Raw genomic sequence first — 21,646 nt, 5'->3', positions numbered from 1 at the left:
GTTCCACATACATGCGTTAATATACGATATTTGTTTTTCTCTTTCTAACTTACTTCACTCTGTATGACAGTCTCTAGATCCATCCACGTCTCAACAAATGACTCAATTTCATTCCTTTTTATGGCTGCGTAATATTCCGTTGTATATATGTACCACATCTTCTTTATCCATTTGTCTGTCATTGGGCATTTAGGTTGCTTCCATGACTTGGCTATTGTAAATAGTGCTGCAGTGAACATTGGGGTGCATATGTCTTTTTGAATTATGGTTTTCTCTGGGTATATGCCCAGGAGTGGGATTGCAGGATCATATGGCAACGCTATTTTTAGTTTTTTAAGGAACCTCCATACTGTTCTCCATAGTGGCTGTATCAATTTACATTCCCACCAACAGTGCAAGAGGGTTCCCTTTTCTCCACACCCTCTCCAGCATTTGTTGTTTGTAGATTTTCTGATGATGCCCATTCTAACAGGAGTGAGGTGATACCTCATTGTAGTTTTGATTTGCATTTCTCTAATAATTAGTGATGTTGAGCATCTTTTCATGTGCTTCGTGGCCGTCTGTATGTCTTCTTTGGAGAAATGTCTATTTAGGTCTTCTGCCCATTTTTGGATTGGGGTGTTTGTTTCTTTAATATTGAGCTGAATGAGCTGTTTATATATTTTGGAGATTAATCCTTTGTCCGTTGATTCATTTGCAAATATTTTCTCCCATTCTGAGGGTTGTCTTTTCGTCTTGTTTATGGTTTCCTTTGCTGTGCAAAAGCTTTGAAGTTTCATTAGGTCCCATTTGTTTATTTTTGTTTTTATTTCCATTACTCTAGGAGGTGGATCAAAAAAGATCTTGCTGTGATTTATGTCAAAGAGTGTTCTTCCTATGTTTTCCTGTAAGAGTTTTATAGTGTCCGGTCTTACATTTAGGTCTCGAATCCATTTTTTTTTTTTTATAGCCAATAAGGCCCTAGTAATTTCTTTTTTTTCTTTTTAAATTTATTTATTTATTTATTTATTTTTTGGCTGTGTTGGGTCTTCGTTTCTGTGCGAGGGCTTTCTCTAGTTGTGGCAAGTGGGGGCCACTCTTCATCATGGTGCGCAGGCCTCTCACTATCGCGGCCTCTCTTGTTGCGGAACACAGGCTCCAGTCGTGCAGGCTCAGTAGTTGTGGCTCACGGGCCTAGTTGCTCCGCGGCATGTGGGATCTTCCCAGACCAGGGCTTGAACCCGTGTCCCCTGCATTGGCAGGCAGATTCTCAACCACTGCACCACCAGGGAAGCCCTCGAATCCATTTTGAGTTTATTTTTGTGTACAGTGTTAGGGTGTGTTCTAATTTCATTCTTTTACATGTCGCTGTCCAGTTTTCCCAGCACCACTTATTGAAGAGACTGTCTTTTCTCCATTGTGTATCTTCGCCTCCTTTGTCATAGATTAGTTGACCATAGGTGCGTGGGTTTATCTCTGGGCTTTCTATCCTGTTCCATTGATCTATATTTCTGTTTTTGTGCCAGTACCATATTGTCTTGATTACTGTAGCTTTGTAGTATAGTCTGAAGTCAGGGAGTCTGATTCCTCCAGCTCTGTTTTTTTCCCTCAAGACTGCTTTGGCTATTCGGGGTCTTTTGTGTCTCCTTACAAATTTTAAGATGATCTAGTTCCGTAAAAAATGCCATTGGTAATTTGATAGGGATTGCATTGAATCTGTAGATTGCTTTGGGTAGTATAGTCATTTTCACAATATTGATTCTTCCAATCCAAGAGCATGGTATATCTCTCCATCTGTTGGTATCATCTTTAATTTCTTTCATCAGTGTCTTATAGTTTTCCGCAGACAGGTCTTTTGTCTACCTAGGTAGGTTTATTCCTAGGTATTTTATTCTTTTTATTGCAATGGTAAATGGGAGTGTTTCCATAATTTCTCTTTCAGATTTTTCATCATTAGTGTATAAGAATGCAAGAGATTTCTGTGCATTAATTTTGTATCCTGCAACTTTACTGAATTCATTGATTAGCTCTAGTAGTTTTCTGGTGGCATTTTTAGGATTCTCTATGATAGTATCATGTCATCTGCAAACAGTGACAGTTTTAAGAAGTCAGTCTTTTTTAAGAGACAGATCACATTAGAGACTGATTGCTTTGGGGACAACATTGAAGGATAAATTGAAAGGAAGCTTATTTTAGGAAAAGTGAAATTGAACAAAATTTGTTACCACTAATTGTAATACTCATGATAGCGAATTTGAAAAATACAGATTCATGTATCTGTTAACATTTGATGTGTTTGATGTGTTTTGGAGACATATTTTGCCAATAGTTGTCTTTATTCAATATGGTATTATTTCTCATGAACTGTAAAGTTTGATTTGGTACATTTAAAAAAATTTTTATTGTAGAGTTAAATAGCTGGAGTAACAAGCTATGAGGTAGAAACCAAAGGTTCAAAATTCTTACACCTCATCATCTCCTATCTCTTTGTGAGCCTGACCTTGGTGCAATTACTGGTTAGTCACTTAGTTAATATTCTTCACCAGTCAGTGTTGAGTTGGACTCCTTGGTCATACAATGGTATAGTAGAAAGAGCAATGGGAAGAGAGGCAAGGAGGTCTATATTTCAGTCTGGGCTCAATTACTGTCCAGCTCAGTTATTTCAGTGGAAGTGATTCTGTATATTTTCTATTTTTCTCATTTGTAAATCAGGGAGGTTTATTCATTCCTTTTGATGGTCCCTTTCAGTTTTGCCTTTTCTAAAATGTTGTATAAATGAAATCATACAGATGTACCCTTTGAGTCTGGTTTCTTTCCCTTAGCATGGTATGTTTGTGTGTATTGTAGCTCAGTTTTATCTCTTTCCTCCTTCCTACAAAATGTTGAAGAAGTATCAAATGTGTTGCAGTAGTAAATAGAAGTTATAGATTATTGCTTTTGTGTTTGAGAGGTGGGAAACATAAAGAAAGGTAGCATATGATCTGGGCACTGAAAGGAGTTGAAAAGCCTGAAACCTCTGCAAATCTGGGAAGTATGAACTATTTGTCAAGAGAGGAAACCTTTGCATATTTCATCCTTGACTGCTGACTGTGAAGAAAGAAACAGAACTTCCTGGGAGATGAGGATTTGCCAATTCTTAAACTCCGTGTAAATTTCACCTATCTCTCAGCTGGGCCTTCACTGTAACTGGTGTCCTTGGATTCACTTCTATTGATTCTCTGTCACATTCCTCATTACATATTTCCAAATCTTTTCTCTTGGCCAGAACTTTCCTATCTTATTTCTGTTTTGCTGTTTTGTTTTCTGAAAATGACTACCTTTTGATTACTTAGAAAGTTGTAGCTATCTGATTTAGCCCCACCACCTTCCTCCTCATCACTTTACATTTTTTCTGTTTTCACCACCTCCTCCTTTTCTTTTGCATCTAAGAAAGAAATATCAGGAATTCCCTGGCTTTACAGTGGTTAGGACCCCACGCTTCCACTGCCGGGGGCCCAGGTTCAATCCCTGGTTGAGGAACTAAGATCCCATAAGCCACATGGTGCGGCCGAAAAAAAAAAGGAAGAAAGAAATATCCTTCTTCTCCATTATTATAATCCTCTACATTTCACTCTTAATTCTGTCTCTTCTCATATCCTTCAGGTTCCTGCCCCTTTTTGTTCTTAACATCTTCAGTGTATCGCTTCCTATAGAATCTTTCCTCTCAATTTTTCAGTAGACTCAGGTTTCATCAGCCTATAAACCTTTCCTTCCACCCTGTCTACCCCTTTGAACTACCATCCTCTCTTGCTCCCACCACTGCCAGACTTACTGGAATAAATGAGCCCCACTTACCACCTTGTCTTCATTACCACCTGCTTTTTTCTTTCCTTCTTGCTCTCTGGATGTGTCCCCAAAACTTTTTGCAACTCTTTGGTCATTGTTGATGTTTTTCTTTTATTGTTTTAATATAAAAGCAGTAATTGTAAAAACCTGTATGTAAACATGTATGTATGGTTTAAGCACTCATGTGTCTACCAGTCTGGCCACAAAACAGTTACCATGTCCCAGAAGGCCACTGTAGGTCCACTCTGATCATATGCTTCTACCACAGAGGTAACCATCATCCTGAATTTAGTGTTAATGATCACATTGCTTTTCTTTCCATTTTTTTCATCTATGTATTTATTATCCTCAAATAATATATTACTTAGATTTACCTGTTTCCATTTTGTAAGTTGAATCATACTATATATATTCTATGACTGGTTTCTTTTGTTCAACATTATGTTTTGGGGATTCATCCAAGTTGGTACATATATCTGTAATTCATTTTCATTGGATATATAATCCCATTATATGAATGTATCACAATTTTTCTATCCATTCTATTACTGATGGACATTTTCATTGTTTTTAGGCTTTTGCTATTATAAACATTACTGCTGTAAATAATTTTGTACTTATCTCTTGATGCATATGTGTAAAAAAGTCTCTAGAGTATTTACTTAATAGTGTAATTGCCGAACTTTTTCCAGTGTTACTCAGTACTGCCAGCCACAACCAATTTTCCAAAGCGTTAGTACTGATTTATACTGGTACCAACAACAGATGAGAATTTCACAGTCTCGCCAAAACTTGCTATTAACCAACTTTGTAGTTTTAGCCAATCTAGTGGGTGTAAAATGCTATCTCATTGGGATTCTATTGTATTTCCCTAGTTTCCAAGGATGTTGATTATCCTTTCTTGCGATTGTGGGCCATTTATGTTTCTTCTTTCATGAAATTCTTACTCATTTATTTTTCCTGTTTTATTTTTCTATTCGGTTTTTTTTAAATTGATTCATAGGAGTTCTTTGTGTGTTCTGGATACTACTCCTTTGTTGTTTGTATGTATTGCAAATATTTTCTCTTTTTCATTAATTTTACATAGTCCTTTAATGAACAAAGCTTGTAATTTTTTTTTTTTTTTTTGCTGCCCCGTGCAGCATGTGGGATCCTAGTTCCCCGACCAGGGATCGAACCCATGCCCCCTGCATTGGAAGTGCGGAGTGCTAACCACTGGACCGCCAGGGAAGTCCCCTGCTTGTAATTTTTAAAGTAGTTAAATTTATGTCTTTTCAAGTTTGGGGTCATGATAAAGAAATTCTTCCCTTTAACAAGGTTATAATGATATTCTCTTACATTGTCTTCTAAAAATGTAATAGTTTTGCACTTCACACTTAGGTCTTTAATCCTCCTGAAATGTTCTTTTTCTTTTATTTTTTATTTATTTATTTTTTTTGGTATGGTGTGAATTGATCTACAATAATTTCATTTTTTCCCCAAATTGATGCCTAGTTATCCATTTATTGAAAACTGTATCCTTTCCTCACTGAGTTGCAGTACCACCTCTGTCACGTTTCAAGTGTCCAAAGATATGTGTGGCTTTGTTTCCAGACTATCTTTTCTGGTCTGTTTGTTTATCCCTGCACTAATATCACACTGTCCTAATTATTATAGCCTTGTGATGAGTCTTGATATCTTGATAGTGCAAGTCCCTCTACTTTTTGTTTTAAAGAACATGTTGGCTCTTTGCCTTTCTATTTAAATTTTAGATTCAGCCTGTCAGTTATACACACGCCGCCCCGAGAAAGAGAATGAAAGAAAAGAAGAAAGAAAATAACTTGTTGAGATTTTGATATGAAATTGCTTTGAATCCATAGATGAATCTGGGAAGAACTGATTTCTTTACAATTTTGTCTTTCAATAAGTGAGCCTTTATTTATCTCTTCTTTATTATTTTAAAATAAAGTTTTATAATTTTCTGCTTATAGGACTTGCTGTAGTTTGAGAGATTTATTCCCAGGACTTTATATTTTCGAAGTGCTATAGATAAATTGTTTACATTTTTTTTCATTTGGTGTATAACAAAGGCAATTTTTAAATAGATTTTGTGTGTTGCAACCTTATTAAACTGTCTTATTCTGATAATTGTTATATTCCTTAGGATATTCTATATTCATAATCAAATTATCTAAGAAGAAAGTTCTATTTCTTTTTCCCAACTTATCTGTTTTCTTGCCTTATTTTGTTGGCTAAGCCTTACAATAGCTAACACCCTTATCTTGTTCTTAATCTTAAAGGGAGTGCATTTAATGTTACTCTTTGTCAAGTTAGAGAAGCTTCTTTCTATTCCTACACCTAGAATTTTTATCATAAGTGGATATTGAATTTTATCTAAGCATTTTTCTGCATCCTTTGAGATGATTGTATGATTTTCCCCCTTCAATGAATGTAGGTAATCATATTATGTGAGTTTCTTTTAGCCCCAAACCAATCTTGCATTCTTGGAATAAATGCATCTTAGTCACAATATTTTATCTTACTAGATTTTTTTCGTTATTATTATTTAGGATATTTCCATATATTTAATGAGTAAAGCTGGCTTGTTTTTTGCTTTTTCTTTTTTCTTTTTCATACTTGTCTTTGTCAGGTTTTGGTATCAAGGTTATGCTGGCCTCATAAAATGTTAGGAAGTGTTTCCTTTTTTTTAACTCCATTCTGGAAAAGGTGTATAGGATTGGAATTAATTTTTCCTTGAATTTTTGGAAGCAAGCAGAGTAAAATTGTCTAGGCTTTTCATTTTCTTTTTGGGGCGATTTTTATCTACTAATTCAGTTTCTTCAAATGCTGTGGGACTCTTTGGCTTTTTTTTTTTTCCTTCTTGAGTCAATCTTGATAAGTTATAGTTTCTAGAGAGTTATCTGTTTCTAAGTTTTAATTTTATTGGTTCACAATATCTTCTTTTTGGTTTCTGTGACATTTTTTGATTGTGCCCTTTCTGTTATCCTTAAATTATTTGCTCCTTCTCTTTGATTTTATTTTAACTTAGCAGATGTTTGTAAGTTATATGATTCTTTTGAAAGAACCGAGGTGATGTTTCTGTTATGTGTTTTTCCCCGTATTTCATTAATTTTTAGTCTTACCTTTCTTCTGTTCTCTTTAGATTAATTTCTTTCTTCTTTCTCAGTACTTAATCCTTATCTTTTCTGTACCATTTGATCATAGTACTAAACTACCCTGTCCTTGCAGCTCTCTCTTCTCTGGCTCCTGAGGCACACTGGTCTTGAGGGGGTTGTTTCCTACTTTTCTAACTGCTTCTTCTGACTCTTTGTCTTTACATCTCCTAATGTAGGTGCCCTCTTATCTTCAACCTTCTTTTCTCTATAGGTGGTCTCCAGCCTACCATGATTCGAACTTAGGATTTTTCAACTTTATGATGGTGCAAAAACCATATGCACTCAGTAGAAACCATACTTCGAATCTTGAATTTTGATCTTTTCCTGGGCTAGATGCTGGGCGGCAGCAGCAGCCACAGCTCCCAGTCAGCCACATGATCAGGAGGGGAAACAACCAATATACTTAGAACCATTCTGCACCTATGCAGCCATTGGTTTTCACTTTCAGTACATTATTCAGTAAGTTACATGAGATAGTCAACATTAAGCGTTCTGAGCACATTTAAGGTGGGTCAGGCTAAGCTATGATGTTCTGTAGATTAGGTGTGTTAAATGCATTTTTGACTCACGATATTTTCAATTTAGAAAGGGTTTATCAGAATGTAACCCCATCGTTAGTTAAGATCTATACATATATCCATTCTTAATTAATAGCCATTTTTACTCTCCTAATATCAACTACCACTTCTCTGTGAGTGAATTTAGGTAGAATCAGGGACCCATTCCTTGTCTTAGCTCTTCCACTAACCAGCTATGACATCTTGAGCAATTGATTTAATATCCCTTAATCTCTGTTTCTTCACCAAGGAGGTGTTGTATACAAGATCTCTGAAGTTTACCTCAGTAATACTGTTCTAGTGACAACCTTATAAACTCTTCAGCTCTGGCCTCTGTCATTTCTAAATTCCTCTGGATCAGCTTTCTTAGGTGTTTTATTAGGGTTTCTCAAACTCTATACTATATCTTATGTTAAACTTCTTATGTAATTCACCCTCTCCCCCAACCTTTTAATTTCCCTGGTTGCTCCTTTGGATGTTGCTCTTTTCTCAGGCACGCATTTGGTTTTGGCTCCCAGCATCCCTGTCTCTCCATACTGTCTTCATACTCAAGTCTGATTAGGGTGCATGTGTGTGTGTATCTGTTCCCCTCTCCTTCTTTAGTCCAGATTATGTCGTTATGTTCTACAAGAATGATTTCTATATAATGTCTACTTTCTTCTACCTCTCACCTCCCAATGGAACCTCAGCACCTTCATTTTAAGAAAAATACCTGCCTTAGACCTCTGCTTATCTGAGTTGTTGTCTTAAGTATTTTTTTCACCAAACCATGCTTTGGATACCATACCTTTATGCCACCCCTCCCCACCCGCAAGAGGCTGAGCCAGGGCACATTACCTGTAGGATACTGGAGTAGGCTTTGTAGTAGGGATACCAGAAATCAGTCAGTCTTGCATTATATAGTTCTTTGTGATTTACAAGAAGCTTGTTATCATTTTTATGAGAACTTGAAAATGGAACCAGTGTGTGGAATTTTTATGGTCTCCATGAGAGTGAAATATTTGGTTCTGGAAGGCATCTTCATTTGGTGATATGTTAATCTCTAAGTGCTTGTCTCTGTTTTTCAAAATCTTATCTTCTTTTAGCGTTGTTGATTTATTTAATATATCTTGAGCATGTTTCTCTGATGGTGCACAATCTTAAAATCTTGATGTTTAAGTAATGATTTCCTGAATCAAGATAGAGACAGCAGCTAATGACAAAATGTGCAACTTTAAAATAGTGAAACTTCTCTATGTGGCTTATGGAAGTGACCCTAGTTACCTTAAATTTTATTTCATACTAGTTTCTCACTGCTTGAACAAGCATGTACTCTTTTAATTTCATTAACTGTATATGTCTAAGTAGTTCTATATTTCCTATCTATGAGAAATTTTAGGAAAAACCATAAGAGAACAATCACTATGGGATTTTTCAAGGAGGTGAAATATATGTACACTTTTTTAGTAATTATCTCAAAGAAACCTTAAATAGCTCTTGTGAGTCATGTGATCTACCTAATTATTCTATTAAAGTGATACATTTGCTAGCAGTTAGCTAGGATATATAATGGCAGAAGTTAGCACCCTTTTAGAAATACTGCCTGAGGTTTCTAACTTGCACTGGTTTAACTGGTCTGCTCTATGTGCACACACACAGGGGTGAGGATGAGAAGACGAGGTGTTCCAGTGGCAGGAAATGGAAGCGCAGTACCATATTCACATGACTCAGTGATTCTTGCAGGTTCCCATAGTCTGTTATATTTTATTCAGTACAAAGTATTCTGGTTATTTCTAAGGAAGAGCTGGATAGAGTCATTTAAAAACAATGTATTATATCACTTAGAAAATATTTCTGGGTATTAGGGTGGTATGTCTTTCCATAGATTAGTCCTATTCTAACATTAGATTGCAGCATACGTGGTTAAAGGCACTGGCATAACATTTAGAAAATTATAATGATAGCACAGCTCTTGCTAATTAGATGTATGCCGCAATCTATACTTTGGGATTGAAGAAATTAGTAAAACCATTTTGTTTATCTTGTAAATGATTGCTTTTACTGTCAGATTGTCATTTATTAAGGCATTTTAAGTTAAGTGTAAATTCATCTTGGTCTTGGCAAAGTCACCTGTGAATTTCTTCTGTCCAAGCCAAGTACTGAGACGGGAGAGACTAGAAGAGAGCCTTGGTACCCCCTTAGAACTCTGTCTCTACCAGTCTTCACGACAGTATAATGATGATAATCTCTTCTTCAAGCCAGCTCTTCAAGCTTGTTCTGACCCCACTTGCTCCAATCACTGCTTTCCCTTCTGAATTAACACAATCTTATGATTGTAATTCATTATTTATAGTTTTGTTTCTGTTTCTTAAGCTTTATCTGTGTTCATGTACTTGTCCTACAGTACTACCTTTTGAAGAAAAATCATTTTACTCTATTTCCTTGTTCTTTTGAATCTCTTCTCCTCCTTGGAGGTACTTAGAAAAATGCTTATACAAAATAGGTGCTTGATAAATGCACCTGTTTAAGAAAAGTCTGGTGCTTATTTCAGTTTTTGTGTTTTTAATAGTTATATTATTTTGCTTGCTTTCTAGGCACACAAACTAATGGTCTGGACTTTCAGAAGCAGCCTGTGCCTGTTGGAGGAGCAATCTCAACAGCCCAGGCCCAGGCTTTCCTTGGACATCTCCATCAGGTAGAATGTTCTGCTCAACCATATGTGAGAGTAAAAAATGGAGGCATGGAATGCTAGGGCCTGGGGAATTGATTTCAGAATGTGGGACTGTTTAAGTTGATTAAGACCTGGTGCTATCAGCATCTAATCATGTCATTCTGAATGGTTAGTATGGAATCCTATAGCTTAGTTGACTGTATAGCTATTGACCCCACAGCTGTGTGAACAAAAGAGTTCCCTGTTACAAGCAGAATATATGTATAACAACCGGGTTACTGTTCTTGTGAGTGTGGTCTGTGGTGGCTGACTGAAGGTAGTAAATGACGAAGTCATCCATGCAGCCCCCATTGCCTGAGGCCTGCTGTGTACGGCTCTGAGCTCACAGCTCATAGCCCTTCTTTACAACAGTTTCAAACCATTTTGATTTGGGCTACTCAGAGCCTTTGCTTGACTGTGAGCCCCCTGATTTGGGGTTCAACTTTATTACCCTTATGTTACATGAATTACTCCTAAGTCTAAAACAGGCTGTGGATTCTATTCATTCACATTTTCGCTTTAAGGTATAGGGAAAGGGAATATAAAAACAAACATTGACGCCCCAAGAGTTTTGGGATGTGAGAACTGGTTGAAAATGGAAAGTAAATAAAACAATGAAAACATTTGGGAGACAGATTATCAGAGTGTCTCAACCCCTTGATTTATGTTAACATAAATCAAGATTTATTTATGATAAATTTATTTATGACTTATTAGAGCAATACTTTGCGTAACTTGGTGATCTTTACCTCAGATAAACCCTAGAACCAATTTAGTGTTCAAATTGTGTTGGTCAGCAGTGTTGGTGGTAGTGACTTTAGTGATGGTAGTGCCTGATGGTATTAGTGGTGGAGGTTCAATGAAAAGCACATATGGACATAAAATAATAGATATTCAATAATTATTTGTTGAACAAATGAATGAATGAATGGTAAAATATATGGGAATACAGACGAAGAAATGATTAACTCATCCTGTATAGTCTAAGACATTTATCGTAGAGAGGATGATTTTTGAGCCAAGTTTTAAAGGTTGTTGGGAGCTAACTAAATGGAGTTGTAAAGGGATGCTCTCACTTTTTATTTTCAACTTTCTATTTTGAAAACTTTCAAATCTACAGAAAAGTTATAACCGTAGAACAATTTTCAACCAAAAGCTCTTCATCTGGCATCACTAATTGTTACTTTATTACCATATATGCTTAATCTGTGTTTGTGTTTGTGTTTGTACACATAGATTTTGTGTGTATATATATATGTCAACTTGTCCCATTATTGTGATACTGAATTTGACCATTTGATTAAGGTAGAGTCTCAGATTTGTCTACTGTAAAGGTAACTTTCTTCCTCATAATTAGTAAATAATGAGGAGATACTTTAAGACTTGTAAATATCTTGTTCCTCAACAAACTTTTACCCAGAAACATCATGATTTAAATAAAATCACAAAGAAACTTTATCTCCTTTAAATCTTTGTACCTGAAACTCTTTCCTCTGGCTCTTTGACTGACTTCTTAGCCTTTGGTCTTAAACATACTATCTTTTCATATAGTTCTCCCTTGGTTACACTACGTCTAAAATGTGTTCTCCAGAAATCTCTGGATTTTGTTCTGTTTTAGCTGCTTTTCTTCTCTTTTCTCTCTCTTTTTTGTTTTTTTTGGGGGGAAGGTTCTTATTTCAACTCACAGGACTTTCAGTTTAAATAAAGGAAACAGCACTCAGTTAATTTTAGTTATCTCTGAACTCTATACTGATCTCCATACCAACACTTATATTTAAGTTCAGGGAATCTTGATGCTATGTGGTAAATCCAAAATGGAACTCTTATCTTCACGTTAATGACACTACCATTTTCCGAGTCTTCCAAATTTGAACCTGGAATAATACATGACTTTTTTTTTCTTCACCTATATCCAGTCAGTTGCCACGATCCTATGTAGCACCTTGAAATACTTTTCATGTTTCCTACTTCTAATTCCCACTGCTGCCATTCTAGAGTTGGTTTCCATTTATTCTATCCTGGTTTATATAACAATCCAGTTATTTTGTACAGTGTTGCTCAATTTGAATTTGTCTGATGTTTCATCACAATTAGATCAGGTTATATACTTTGGGAAGGAATACACTATAAATAACGCTTGGTTCTAACTCAGTAAAACATACATTTGTAGAGGCTTGTTGATGACAACCTCTAATGATGGATGCCAACAGTATTAGACTAGAACTTCCCCGATTTCTTTACTTAATAGGTCCAGCTCGCTGGAACAAGTTTACAGGCTGCTGCTCAGTCTTTAAATGTACAGGTAAGCTGGGACATGGGATTATGGATCAATTTTTCTACTCATTTTTACCATATTTTTCTGTAATGAGTATGCAATAATTTTATAATGAAAATACTTAGAATTATTACTTTTTTTCTTACTGAATCTCATAAAGATTTAAATAATGATAATCGTTGCCATTAATGAAAAGCCATTTTATATTATGCCACTGTGAATGTCCAAAGGTGAACAAGAAAAGTCTACTTTCAAAGTTTTATATGTAAGTTCGGTAAAAATGTTTCTCAGTTGTACAGCCATAACACATGCCTAAACACAAAGCCAAAGAATACCTTAAATGTCCTTTTGTTCCCAAATTTCTTTTTATTTATCATTTTTCATATCTTAGGAAAACACTATAGTATAGGAAAGAGCACTGGAATGAAAGACAGAGGTCCTAGGTTTGAATTCTCATCCTGCCCCTAACTAGCTGTTTGAACTTTGGCAAGTCACTTAACCTCCTGGGGCGCATTTTTTTCTTATACAGTTGGCCCTCCCTATCCCAAGGTTCCACATCTGCTGGTACAGAGGGCTGGCTGACTGTGAGGGACTTGAGCATCCACAGATTTTGGTGTCCATGGGGGGTCCTGGGACTAATCCTCTGTGGATACCAAGGGGCAACTGCATGTATTTAAGTGGGGAAGTTTAGAAGATCGCCAGGGGTCCTCTCTGCTCTAAAATGTTGTGAGTTTGAGGATTGCAATTAAACATATTTATAAACATTAATGAGCTTCATACAGTCAAAATTTTGAAGACAACACTTAAATCTGGGTGCTTTGTTTCTATGAACCATATGGTAAAACGTGCAAAGTTCAAGTATTATGCATGACTCCATGATATTTCAATCAACCTGCTACTTCCTTTCATTATAGTGTTTACGTAACTAACAGTCAAGAGGAGAAAACAGTATTCTGGAAGGTTGATTTCAGTGTTGCTAATGACTAAAGACCTTGGGTTGAGCATTCCATGAAACCGAGTAGAGTATGGACCTAGTAACACATGGAGACAAGAAGAGAAAAGAAAAGGAGATAATGTGACCTTCCTTTCTGAGAGAGAGGAGGCGGAAAATTGCCTTGGTTGCCATGGTAAACTTTCATCCCTTAGAGAGATGTTGGCAAACAGGCTGTATCTCCAGTACGGAATGTTTACAGTCTTGCACTGTAATTATCTCTCAATGACTGGCAGAATTAATCAGAGCCTTTATGTTAATTAGCCTTGCTGCAGTCCCCAAAACAGGTGGTGGGAAATATGCAAATCTTTGCAGAATTTTCATTCTCTGCATAACCAGTTTTAATTACCATAAAATTTTCTCTCAGTGCCCCTTTCCAGGAGTATGTTCTCTTTCCCTCTTGACTGCAGCATTTTCCCTCTAAGTTAGTGTGTTACTTGATGGGGGATGCTAAATTTATAGTTTTTCAAAATATTAGACGAGAAGTTCTGTGGGTCAAGTAATCAATTTATAAGATGGTATATAAGGAAGTTTTAGACTGACCACCAAAGACATGTCAAAATATTGGAATGGAGGGTCTGTCTAATGTAAACATAGGTTGAAATTGTATTCTTCACTTACTCTTTATTTCCAGAGTTGAGGATTTGGGTTTGTGAAAAATTCTGTTGACTTGTGGAGGACCAAATTATTTTTTCTTCTTAAAAATTATAATTGCACCTTTGCTGATATTGGAACAAAAAGTCTGAAAACTTAATACGTAAAATTAGGAAAATACAAAGGTTTAGAAGAAAGGAAAAGAGTGAAATCAGAAAACTCATGATTAGATAAGTCTGTATTGTAAATAATTCTTAAAACATGGAATTGTGAGTACATTTTTTTAAAATCAACTATTTTAAATCTTTTATTCCCCCCCCCAAACCTCAGTCTAAATCTAGTGAAGAATCGGGGGATTCACAGCAGCCAAGCCAGCCTTCCCAGCAGCCTTCAGTGCAGGCAGCCATTCCCCAGACCCAGCTCATGCTGGCTGGAGGACAGATAACTGGGGTAAGTTTTCACTGAGAGATTTGTAACGAACTTTCTCTGTGTCAGAACTGCCATTGGGGGACTTCCCTGGCGGTCCAGTGGTTGAGACTTTGCCTTCCAGTGCAGGGGGTGTGGATTTGATCCCTGGTCAGGGAGCTAAGGTCCCACATGCCTCACTGCCAAAAATCCAAAACATAAAACAGAAGCAATATTGTAACAAATTCAATAAAGACTTTAAAAAAATGGTCCACATCCAAAAAAATCTTTAAAAAAAAAAAAACACTGCCATTGGCCAATATCTGATTAGAACTGTTGGCTGTAGCAGACAGTAACACGGCTGTGCCTGGCACTATTATGTCTTTAAAGGAACTTCCTGCTCCGTGAGCAGCTCTGAGAAAGGAACTATCTTTGTCACGAGTTTTCAGGGTATTTTTTCTTACTATTGCAGATATGCTCTGGGTAAACTAAGGACTTTTTAAAATTCACGTTTCAACCGTTGCTTCATCATGCAGTGGCGTCACGATCCCGTGGTTGAGACAGTTACAGTGATGAAATTGTAGTTGTCAGTTTGGAGTTATAACATCACTGCAGAGTAATGGATTAGTACCTACAAAAGAAAAACATTTTAAGTTACCGTATAGCGTTCTAAAATGAAACCTCTGATCTCGTATCCTGGCTCTGTAGTTTACTGTATTGGCTAATTACTTCATCTCTCTGGGCCTCAGTTTTCCTTCAGTTAAATGAAGATGTTAATAATACTTATCTAACAATATTGTTTTAAAGATTAAGAGTAATAACATACATAAAACTCATAGAACAGTGCTTGGCATATAGTAGCATTCAATAAATGTCATCTGTTTTTATCGGTAGTAAATTGGCCTGTGCAAATATATTAAGCTTTTAACTTTTCAGCTGTCTTCGCTCTGAGACATCATTAAAAATATTTTTCCAATGTTGAAAATTTGTCTATTAAGTTATCTTTTTGGGGGGTGGATCGAGAGGAGTGGTAAGGAAGTTATTTGTTATTCAATTCACATCGTGTCAACCCACAAAATTGTTTATTTCCTCCATTTCAGTTAAGTTTGTTTTGGCAGTGGTGGAAGGCTCTTTTAAGAACTGTTGCAAACTTGTTTACAAAATCCCATCAGTAGAGATTAATATATGTTTACATATTATATAAAATATTTATAAACATGTATCTCGAAGCGTATTGGGTTTTTGAATGATTTGATTTTGATTCTTATATCTCTAATGCACAAACTGTATCGGACCCTTTTTGAAAGAGGATTGTGCCATTAAGTGACTGTACATGTGCTTCAGAATATTCCTTCTTGGTTTGATCAGAACATGTCACCAAAAAGAAGGTAGAACATACTTATCACTTTAAGTGTGTTTGAAATAAGTTGCATTATGAAAGCAAGTTTAAATCTTCAAATACATTTCCTGTTTTCTTTAGGTTTTGTTTTGAGTGACTAGTGTTTACAATAGTTGGAGACACTTGGGATTCCAGGTTCAGAGTGGCTGGAGCTTCTATTAAACTTACTTGGGCATTAGGACTCATTTGCATGTAAAGAGAGCGGCTGTCACCACCTGTTTCACAGAGATAATGTGTTGGAAAGAGGATGTAAAGTTGCAGAGACCCAATGCTTTCAATAACAGAAAAGGCTGTTGGGGAGGAGGCTGTAGGGACTTGGAAAAGAAACAAATGGACCTCATATTCTTTAGTCATATCTTAGGACATAATGAAAATGATGGAATATGGCAGGGATTCATGCTAATGGGAAGCAGCTGGGCCTTATCAGTTCTTTCCTGGTCAGATCCAGCATCCTTGTTCCTCATTCATCTGACTAATCACTTGCTGTTCTGTTGGGTGTAAATTTCTTTTCATATCCTGTCAGCATTGATTCTTTTTTTTCTTGCTTACTAGTTAATTACTTTTTTGCCTGAACCCTAGGGCCTTGGACAAGCTTGAATGATTAAGTCCAGAGTGAGGACCACCATTTTAATTTAAATGGTCTGATGGTCCTGGTAGCTTGATGGCTGATGAACATTTTTAGCCTCATGCCAGCCATGTGAAGTTGGGTAGCTAAGGTTTACTACCACGGGAGTCGCTTACTTCAAAGCAGTGGCCTTGCATTAGAGGCCCGTCTCCTTCAACCCGTTCCGACTGTTTGTCCTGATTTTGTTTAGCTGACTTTGACGCCAGCCCAGCAACAGTTATTACTACAGCAGGCACAGGCGCAGGCACAGCTGCTGGCTGCTGCAGTGCAACAGCATTCCGCCAGCCAACAGCACAGTGCTGCTGGGGCCACCATCTCAGCCTCCGCCGCCACGCCCATGACTCAGATCCCCCTGTCTCAGCCCATCCAGATCGCACAGGTGAGTGAGTGACTCTCATAGCCGAGGCAGGAAGGGAGGAATAAAATGGCAGGTTTTCTTTGGTATTAAGCTTACTTTCTGATTGTTAGTGTGAGGTAAGTGGTGTAGCCTTCTTACCACTGAACTAGAAATAATACATTTGTTCGCTTATTTGCGTTGATGTTATAAACACATAACTGATTATTTGAATAACTGTTTATATTAAGTGACAATTCTTGAATAATTGGCTGGCATATTTCTGAAGCAGGGGATTACTGTATTTATTTTAATTAGCTAATTACAGCAGGCATGGGTTCTTTCATGTGCTCTGCAGTGAACGCTGCCACCCATGTGTGAGAGGAACTGCACATCGTCTTTCTGCTAGAGTGATTAGCTCTGTGCAGAATTGCATTAGAGTGTTGTTTGGCTTTAATTTTCGCATTTTAGGGCAAAAGTATCCAGAGATAATAAAAATTTATTTAAGAGGCATAGACAGTTCTACCAAGGAGGAAAAAAGGTAAATGAAATCCTTTATCTCAAGGAGAGGAAAAAAGTATAAGTAGTCATATCAGTGAAATGTATGAAGAGTCATTATGAGTCTAGTGCAGATAATTATCTTTATCCCCCCAGAGAAGGCTCAGAAATAGACTTAAGTTGTAGCTAGAGTTTGACTAAACATTAAAAAAGAACCAATTAACTAAAAGTGTACAGAATAGTTGTCAGGCTAATCTTTATGACTATTATATACAATCTTTATCAAGATCATGTTTTTATTTTGGCCATTTTTTTCATCACCAAATAAATGTTTTTAGTGCCTAAGCTGTGAGACTCTATGTTGACATTATTCTAATAAGATAATATACATGAAAGCATGTTGAAAATTATAAAATACTAGGCCAATATAAGCAAGTTTAATATGTTGTAGATCAGATTTTTATATGAATAGCTATTTTTTTTTTAATTTTTACACTGATTTCTCAGTTGAGTTAGATAGGCTGGTGCCACATTTCATGAATCATTATAAATCTTTTAATTTATCGATGCAAGTTCAGATGTAGCACTCTCAATTTTTGCTTAACAAGAGAAAACTCTAATCAAACACTTAAAAACTCAACATATTCTTTTCTCACTTGAGAGAAAAACCCATATTGGTCTCTACGTGTTAAAAACACAACCATAAGCATTTGTTCTGAGGGAATTTTAAATAACTATTGAAAATTAGATATAGCATAAGTCACGACACAACATATGCCCACAGAAATAACAAGTCCTTGTAGCAGCTCCGGGTTTCTTCACATGCTTTGTGAATGCACCCAGAGCACATCCTTGTTGGGAGTTTATAAGAATGTCAAATATTGACTCTTAATCTTTATTTGGATGGCAGAATTCATCATCTGGGAACCTTAAGATTAAGCAAGCTTTTATTTCAGAGTCTCCAATCCATGTTTTAATCCTAATTTTTTAGGATCTGCAACAACTGCAACAACTTCAGCAGCAGAATCTCAACCTGCAGCAGTTTGTGTTGGTACATCCAACCACCAACCTGCAACCAGCGCAGTTTATCATCTCACAGACGCCCCAGGGCCAGCAGGGTGAGCGCCTCCTTAGAGCTTATTAGTGGTACGGTACACCAAGGCTGTCCACTTGGGTGACATACATGCTGACTACTGTCATTTTGGCCCAGAAGCTGTCCATTAGAACAGTGTTTTTATTAAATTTTATTTAACTTTAAGCTCAGTATTAATGTTGAGAAAAATATTTTTTTTGTCATGCATACCTAATTATTGAAGGTCATCCTTCACTGCCTTTCATCTGTTTAATCAGTAAGGAGAACCATGAGTTTGGCCAAAATTCTAAATTAAATTCTTCAACACGCTGAACATACATTGGATAAATTGCTTCTATGTTTTGATAGTTTTTCATGGGAATGTGTTCAAAGAATGGGCTGAGCATTGTAAGTATACGCTTCTAACAATCATTTGTTTTCTTTTAAAGTTTAAGAAGGAGAGAGTGTCACGTTAGAAATTGTGCAAATTTTGTGAATTATAAAAAATATCTTCAAAGCCTTTTAGTGCTGAATATTGTTGTGTTACTGCTGTATAAAGTTCAATCATGTTTGTAATGCAATCAGTATAGACAGTATCAGAGTATCAAGGCTTCAAGGAACATTAGTGCATCTCTATTGAGTCCTCATTATTTCTGTTTTTTAGCCTTTTTTCTTCTTGATCATTCATTCCAAAATCTTTTGTTGTATAAATAACCTATGCCACTTTTAATGGATAGGATAGCCTGCCCCTTTAATGAACTAGATAGTTCTCTGTCCCAGCATATACTGGCTGTTTCTAATGGCTTCTGGGTTAAGAAGTTGAGCTTTTTTTTTTTTTTTTTTTTGGAGTTTCAAGCTGCTTCCATTTAGAATACTTCTTCACTTTCATCCATTCCTTGGTAAAATAAAGAATTGGCCAATCAGAGAGGTTATTCAGGTTACGCTAAAGACATCTACCAGTTTTAGTTTGTTCCATATCTTCATGCCCAAATTGTATTTAACAAGACTGAATTTTAGGCAAATAAGACATTAAGAGTTTTAAGACCAGTAAGACTATCAGGCGATCAGTTGGAAATTTTCACTTCACTTTCTCATTTTTTCTTTTGCCATTTGTTCAAGGTAATCTTTAATGTTTGACATAATATGTTTGTGTTTTACAGGTCTCCTGCAAGCGCAAAATCTTTTAACGCAACTACCTCAGCAAAGCCAAGCCAACCTCCTACAGTCGCAGCCAAGCATCACCCTCACCTCCCAGGTCGGTTTTCTTCCATGAGGGTTGCTTTCTTTTATCCTGTTGTCTTGAGACTCTTTGGGGATGTGTTTAACTTAAAACCACAACCCCTTAATAAAAATACTTCAAATAGTTTTCAAAAACTCACCAAAGTTTCAAAGCTAGGCTTATCAGCTTGATAAAGCAGTGCTACCAAATTGATGTAGTCTTTGAAAATCTTCAAGGAGTCCCTATTTTCTTATATTTTCATAAAGAATAACTGTGTTAGCACCAAATGAGTAATGAGTTCTGGCTGTTTGACCACCTTCCCCACCCTGATATTTGGCAGTAGAGATTACCACTTGAGCTAGACCTAGAGCCTGAGTTAAAACCCATCATTGCCCTTTGCTCTTTCTCAGAAACTGCAAAGAAGCTCTTATCTCTGTGTTTTATTCCATCTCAACTTTCAGATGTTGCTTTAGCTAATTTTTACCAGAGTTTAAGGCATCTAGAGGGTCTAGGCAGGTCTAGGCATCTAGAGGTTTAAGCTTTAGATCTAGTTCTGTTTCTTTCCTAGCTGTGATTTTGAGCATGTCATTTCACCTCTCTGCACCTCTGTTTCCTCATAGGTAAATTAGGTGATTGAGCTAGCTGATCCTGAATTCCCCTTCCATCTCTGATTCTCTTTGTCCATAATCGTGGAAGTTATCAGTTAATACTAACAAATTACTAGATTTGACAAAATTCAACAACTGTTTATGATAAAAAATCTTCTAGGAATTAGGAGGTAACTTTCCCAACCTGCTAAAAGGCATCTACAGGAAAAACCATCATAAAGACTGAATACTTTCTCCCTAAGATCAGGAACAAGGCAAGGATGTCCACTGTTACCACTTTTATTCAGCATTGCACTGAAGGGCCTAGCAAGGCAATAAGACAAGAAAAATAAATAAAGGACATATAGACTAGAAAGGAAGAAGTAAAGTGTCTTAATTGGTAGATGACATGATTGTCTATGTAGAAAATCCAAATCCAAGGAATCCAAATCCAAGGAATCTACAAAAAAGTTGCTGGAATTAATAATTGAGTTTAGCAAGTATGTAGGATACAAAGTCAATATACAAAAATCTATATACTAACAATCAATATTTAACAATCATTTGGAAATTGAAATTAAGAAGAAAAATATTTACAGTAATTAGGGATAAATTTAACAGAACATTTGTAAAACCTATATGTTGAAAACTACAAAATCTTGCTGAGTGAAATTGAAGAAGACCTAAATAAATGGAGAGATATAATGTGTTCATGAAGACTTTGGTTGTTAAAATGTGAGTTCTCTCCAAACTGATCTATAAATTCAACACAGTCCCAATTAATATCTACAGACTTTCTTTGTAGAAATTTGCATGGTGTTTCCAACATTTGTACAGGCTTGTAGAGGACATAGAATAGCCAAACAATTTTGAAAAGTAAGAAAGTTGCTGTCAAGAATTATTATAAAATACAGTAATAAAGACTGTGTGGTAATGGCATATGAATAGAAATGGAACAGAAGTCCAGTACACTCACACATATAGAGCCAACTGATTTCCCACACAGGTGCCTAAGGATTTCAGTGGGAAAAGGAAAGTCTTGTTTCAGGTGCTGAAACAATTTGCTAGCCATAGGCAAAAAAAAAAAAAAATGAACCTTACTCTTTATTTCACAATGATACACAAAGATTAATTTGAAAAGGGTTGCAGACCTAAACTTCTAGAAGAAAACTTAGGGGAAAATCTTTGTATCCTTGTGTAAGATAGTGATTTCTTAAGTGAGACACAAAAAGCACTAACTGTAAAAGAAAACAAATGATAAATTTAATTTCATAAAAATTAAAAGCTTCTGTTGAAAAAATAAAAAGAAAAGCCACAGACTGGAAGAAAATATTCTTAAAACTTGTATCTAATAAAAGACTTGTATCCAGAATATATAAAGAACTCATACAACTCAATAAGACAACGTGGTTTTTTTTAAAAGGGAGTGTATGCAAAATACT

General features: G+C 36.2%; 1 protein-coding gene across 7 annotated transcripts in view; it reads left to right on the top strand.

The window, feature by feature from the left end:
- POU2F1 (POU class 2 homeobox 1) overlaps positions 1–21,646 on the top strand; it is a 178,370-nt gene that overhangs the window by 115,697 nt on the left and 41,027 nt on the right. For 4 of the 7 annotated variants that reach the window (XM_082360710.1, XM_082360713.1, XM_082360714.1 and 1 more), the window contains 6 exons: positions 10,090–10,190; positions 12,454–12,507; positions 14,396–14,515; positions 16,685–16,873; positions 18,318–18,444; positions 19,559–19,653. In XM_082360710.1, coding sequence (XP_082216836.1) covers positions 10,090–10,190; positions 12,454–12,507; positions 14,396–14,515; positions 16,685–16,873; positions 18,318–18,444; positions 19,559–19,653 — 686 coding nt within the window. The remainder of the gene's footprint in view (positions 1–10,089; positions 10,191–12,453; positions 12,508–14,395; positions 14,516–16,684; positions 16,874–18,317; positions 18,445–19,558; positions 19,654–21,646) is intronic. The other 3 variants (XM_082360712.1, XM_082360716.1, XM_082360715.1) reach the window with 3 other exon arrangements.

Source organism: Balaenoptera borealis, assembly GCF_965194805.1.
Source record: "Balaenoptera borealis genome assembly, chromosome: 1".
NCBI classification, from domain to species: Eukaryota; Metazoa; Chordata; class Mammalia; order Artiodactyla; family Balaenopteridae; genus Balaenoptera; species Balaenoptera borealis.
Note: the sequence above shows the minus strand (reverse complement) of the source record. Positions and strands in the feature narration are given on the sequence as shown.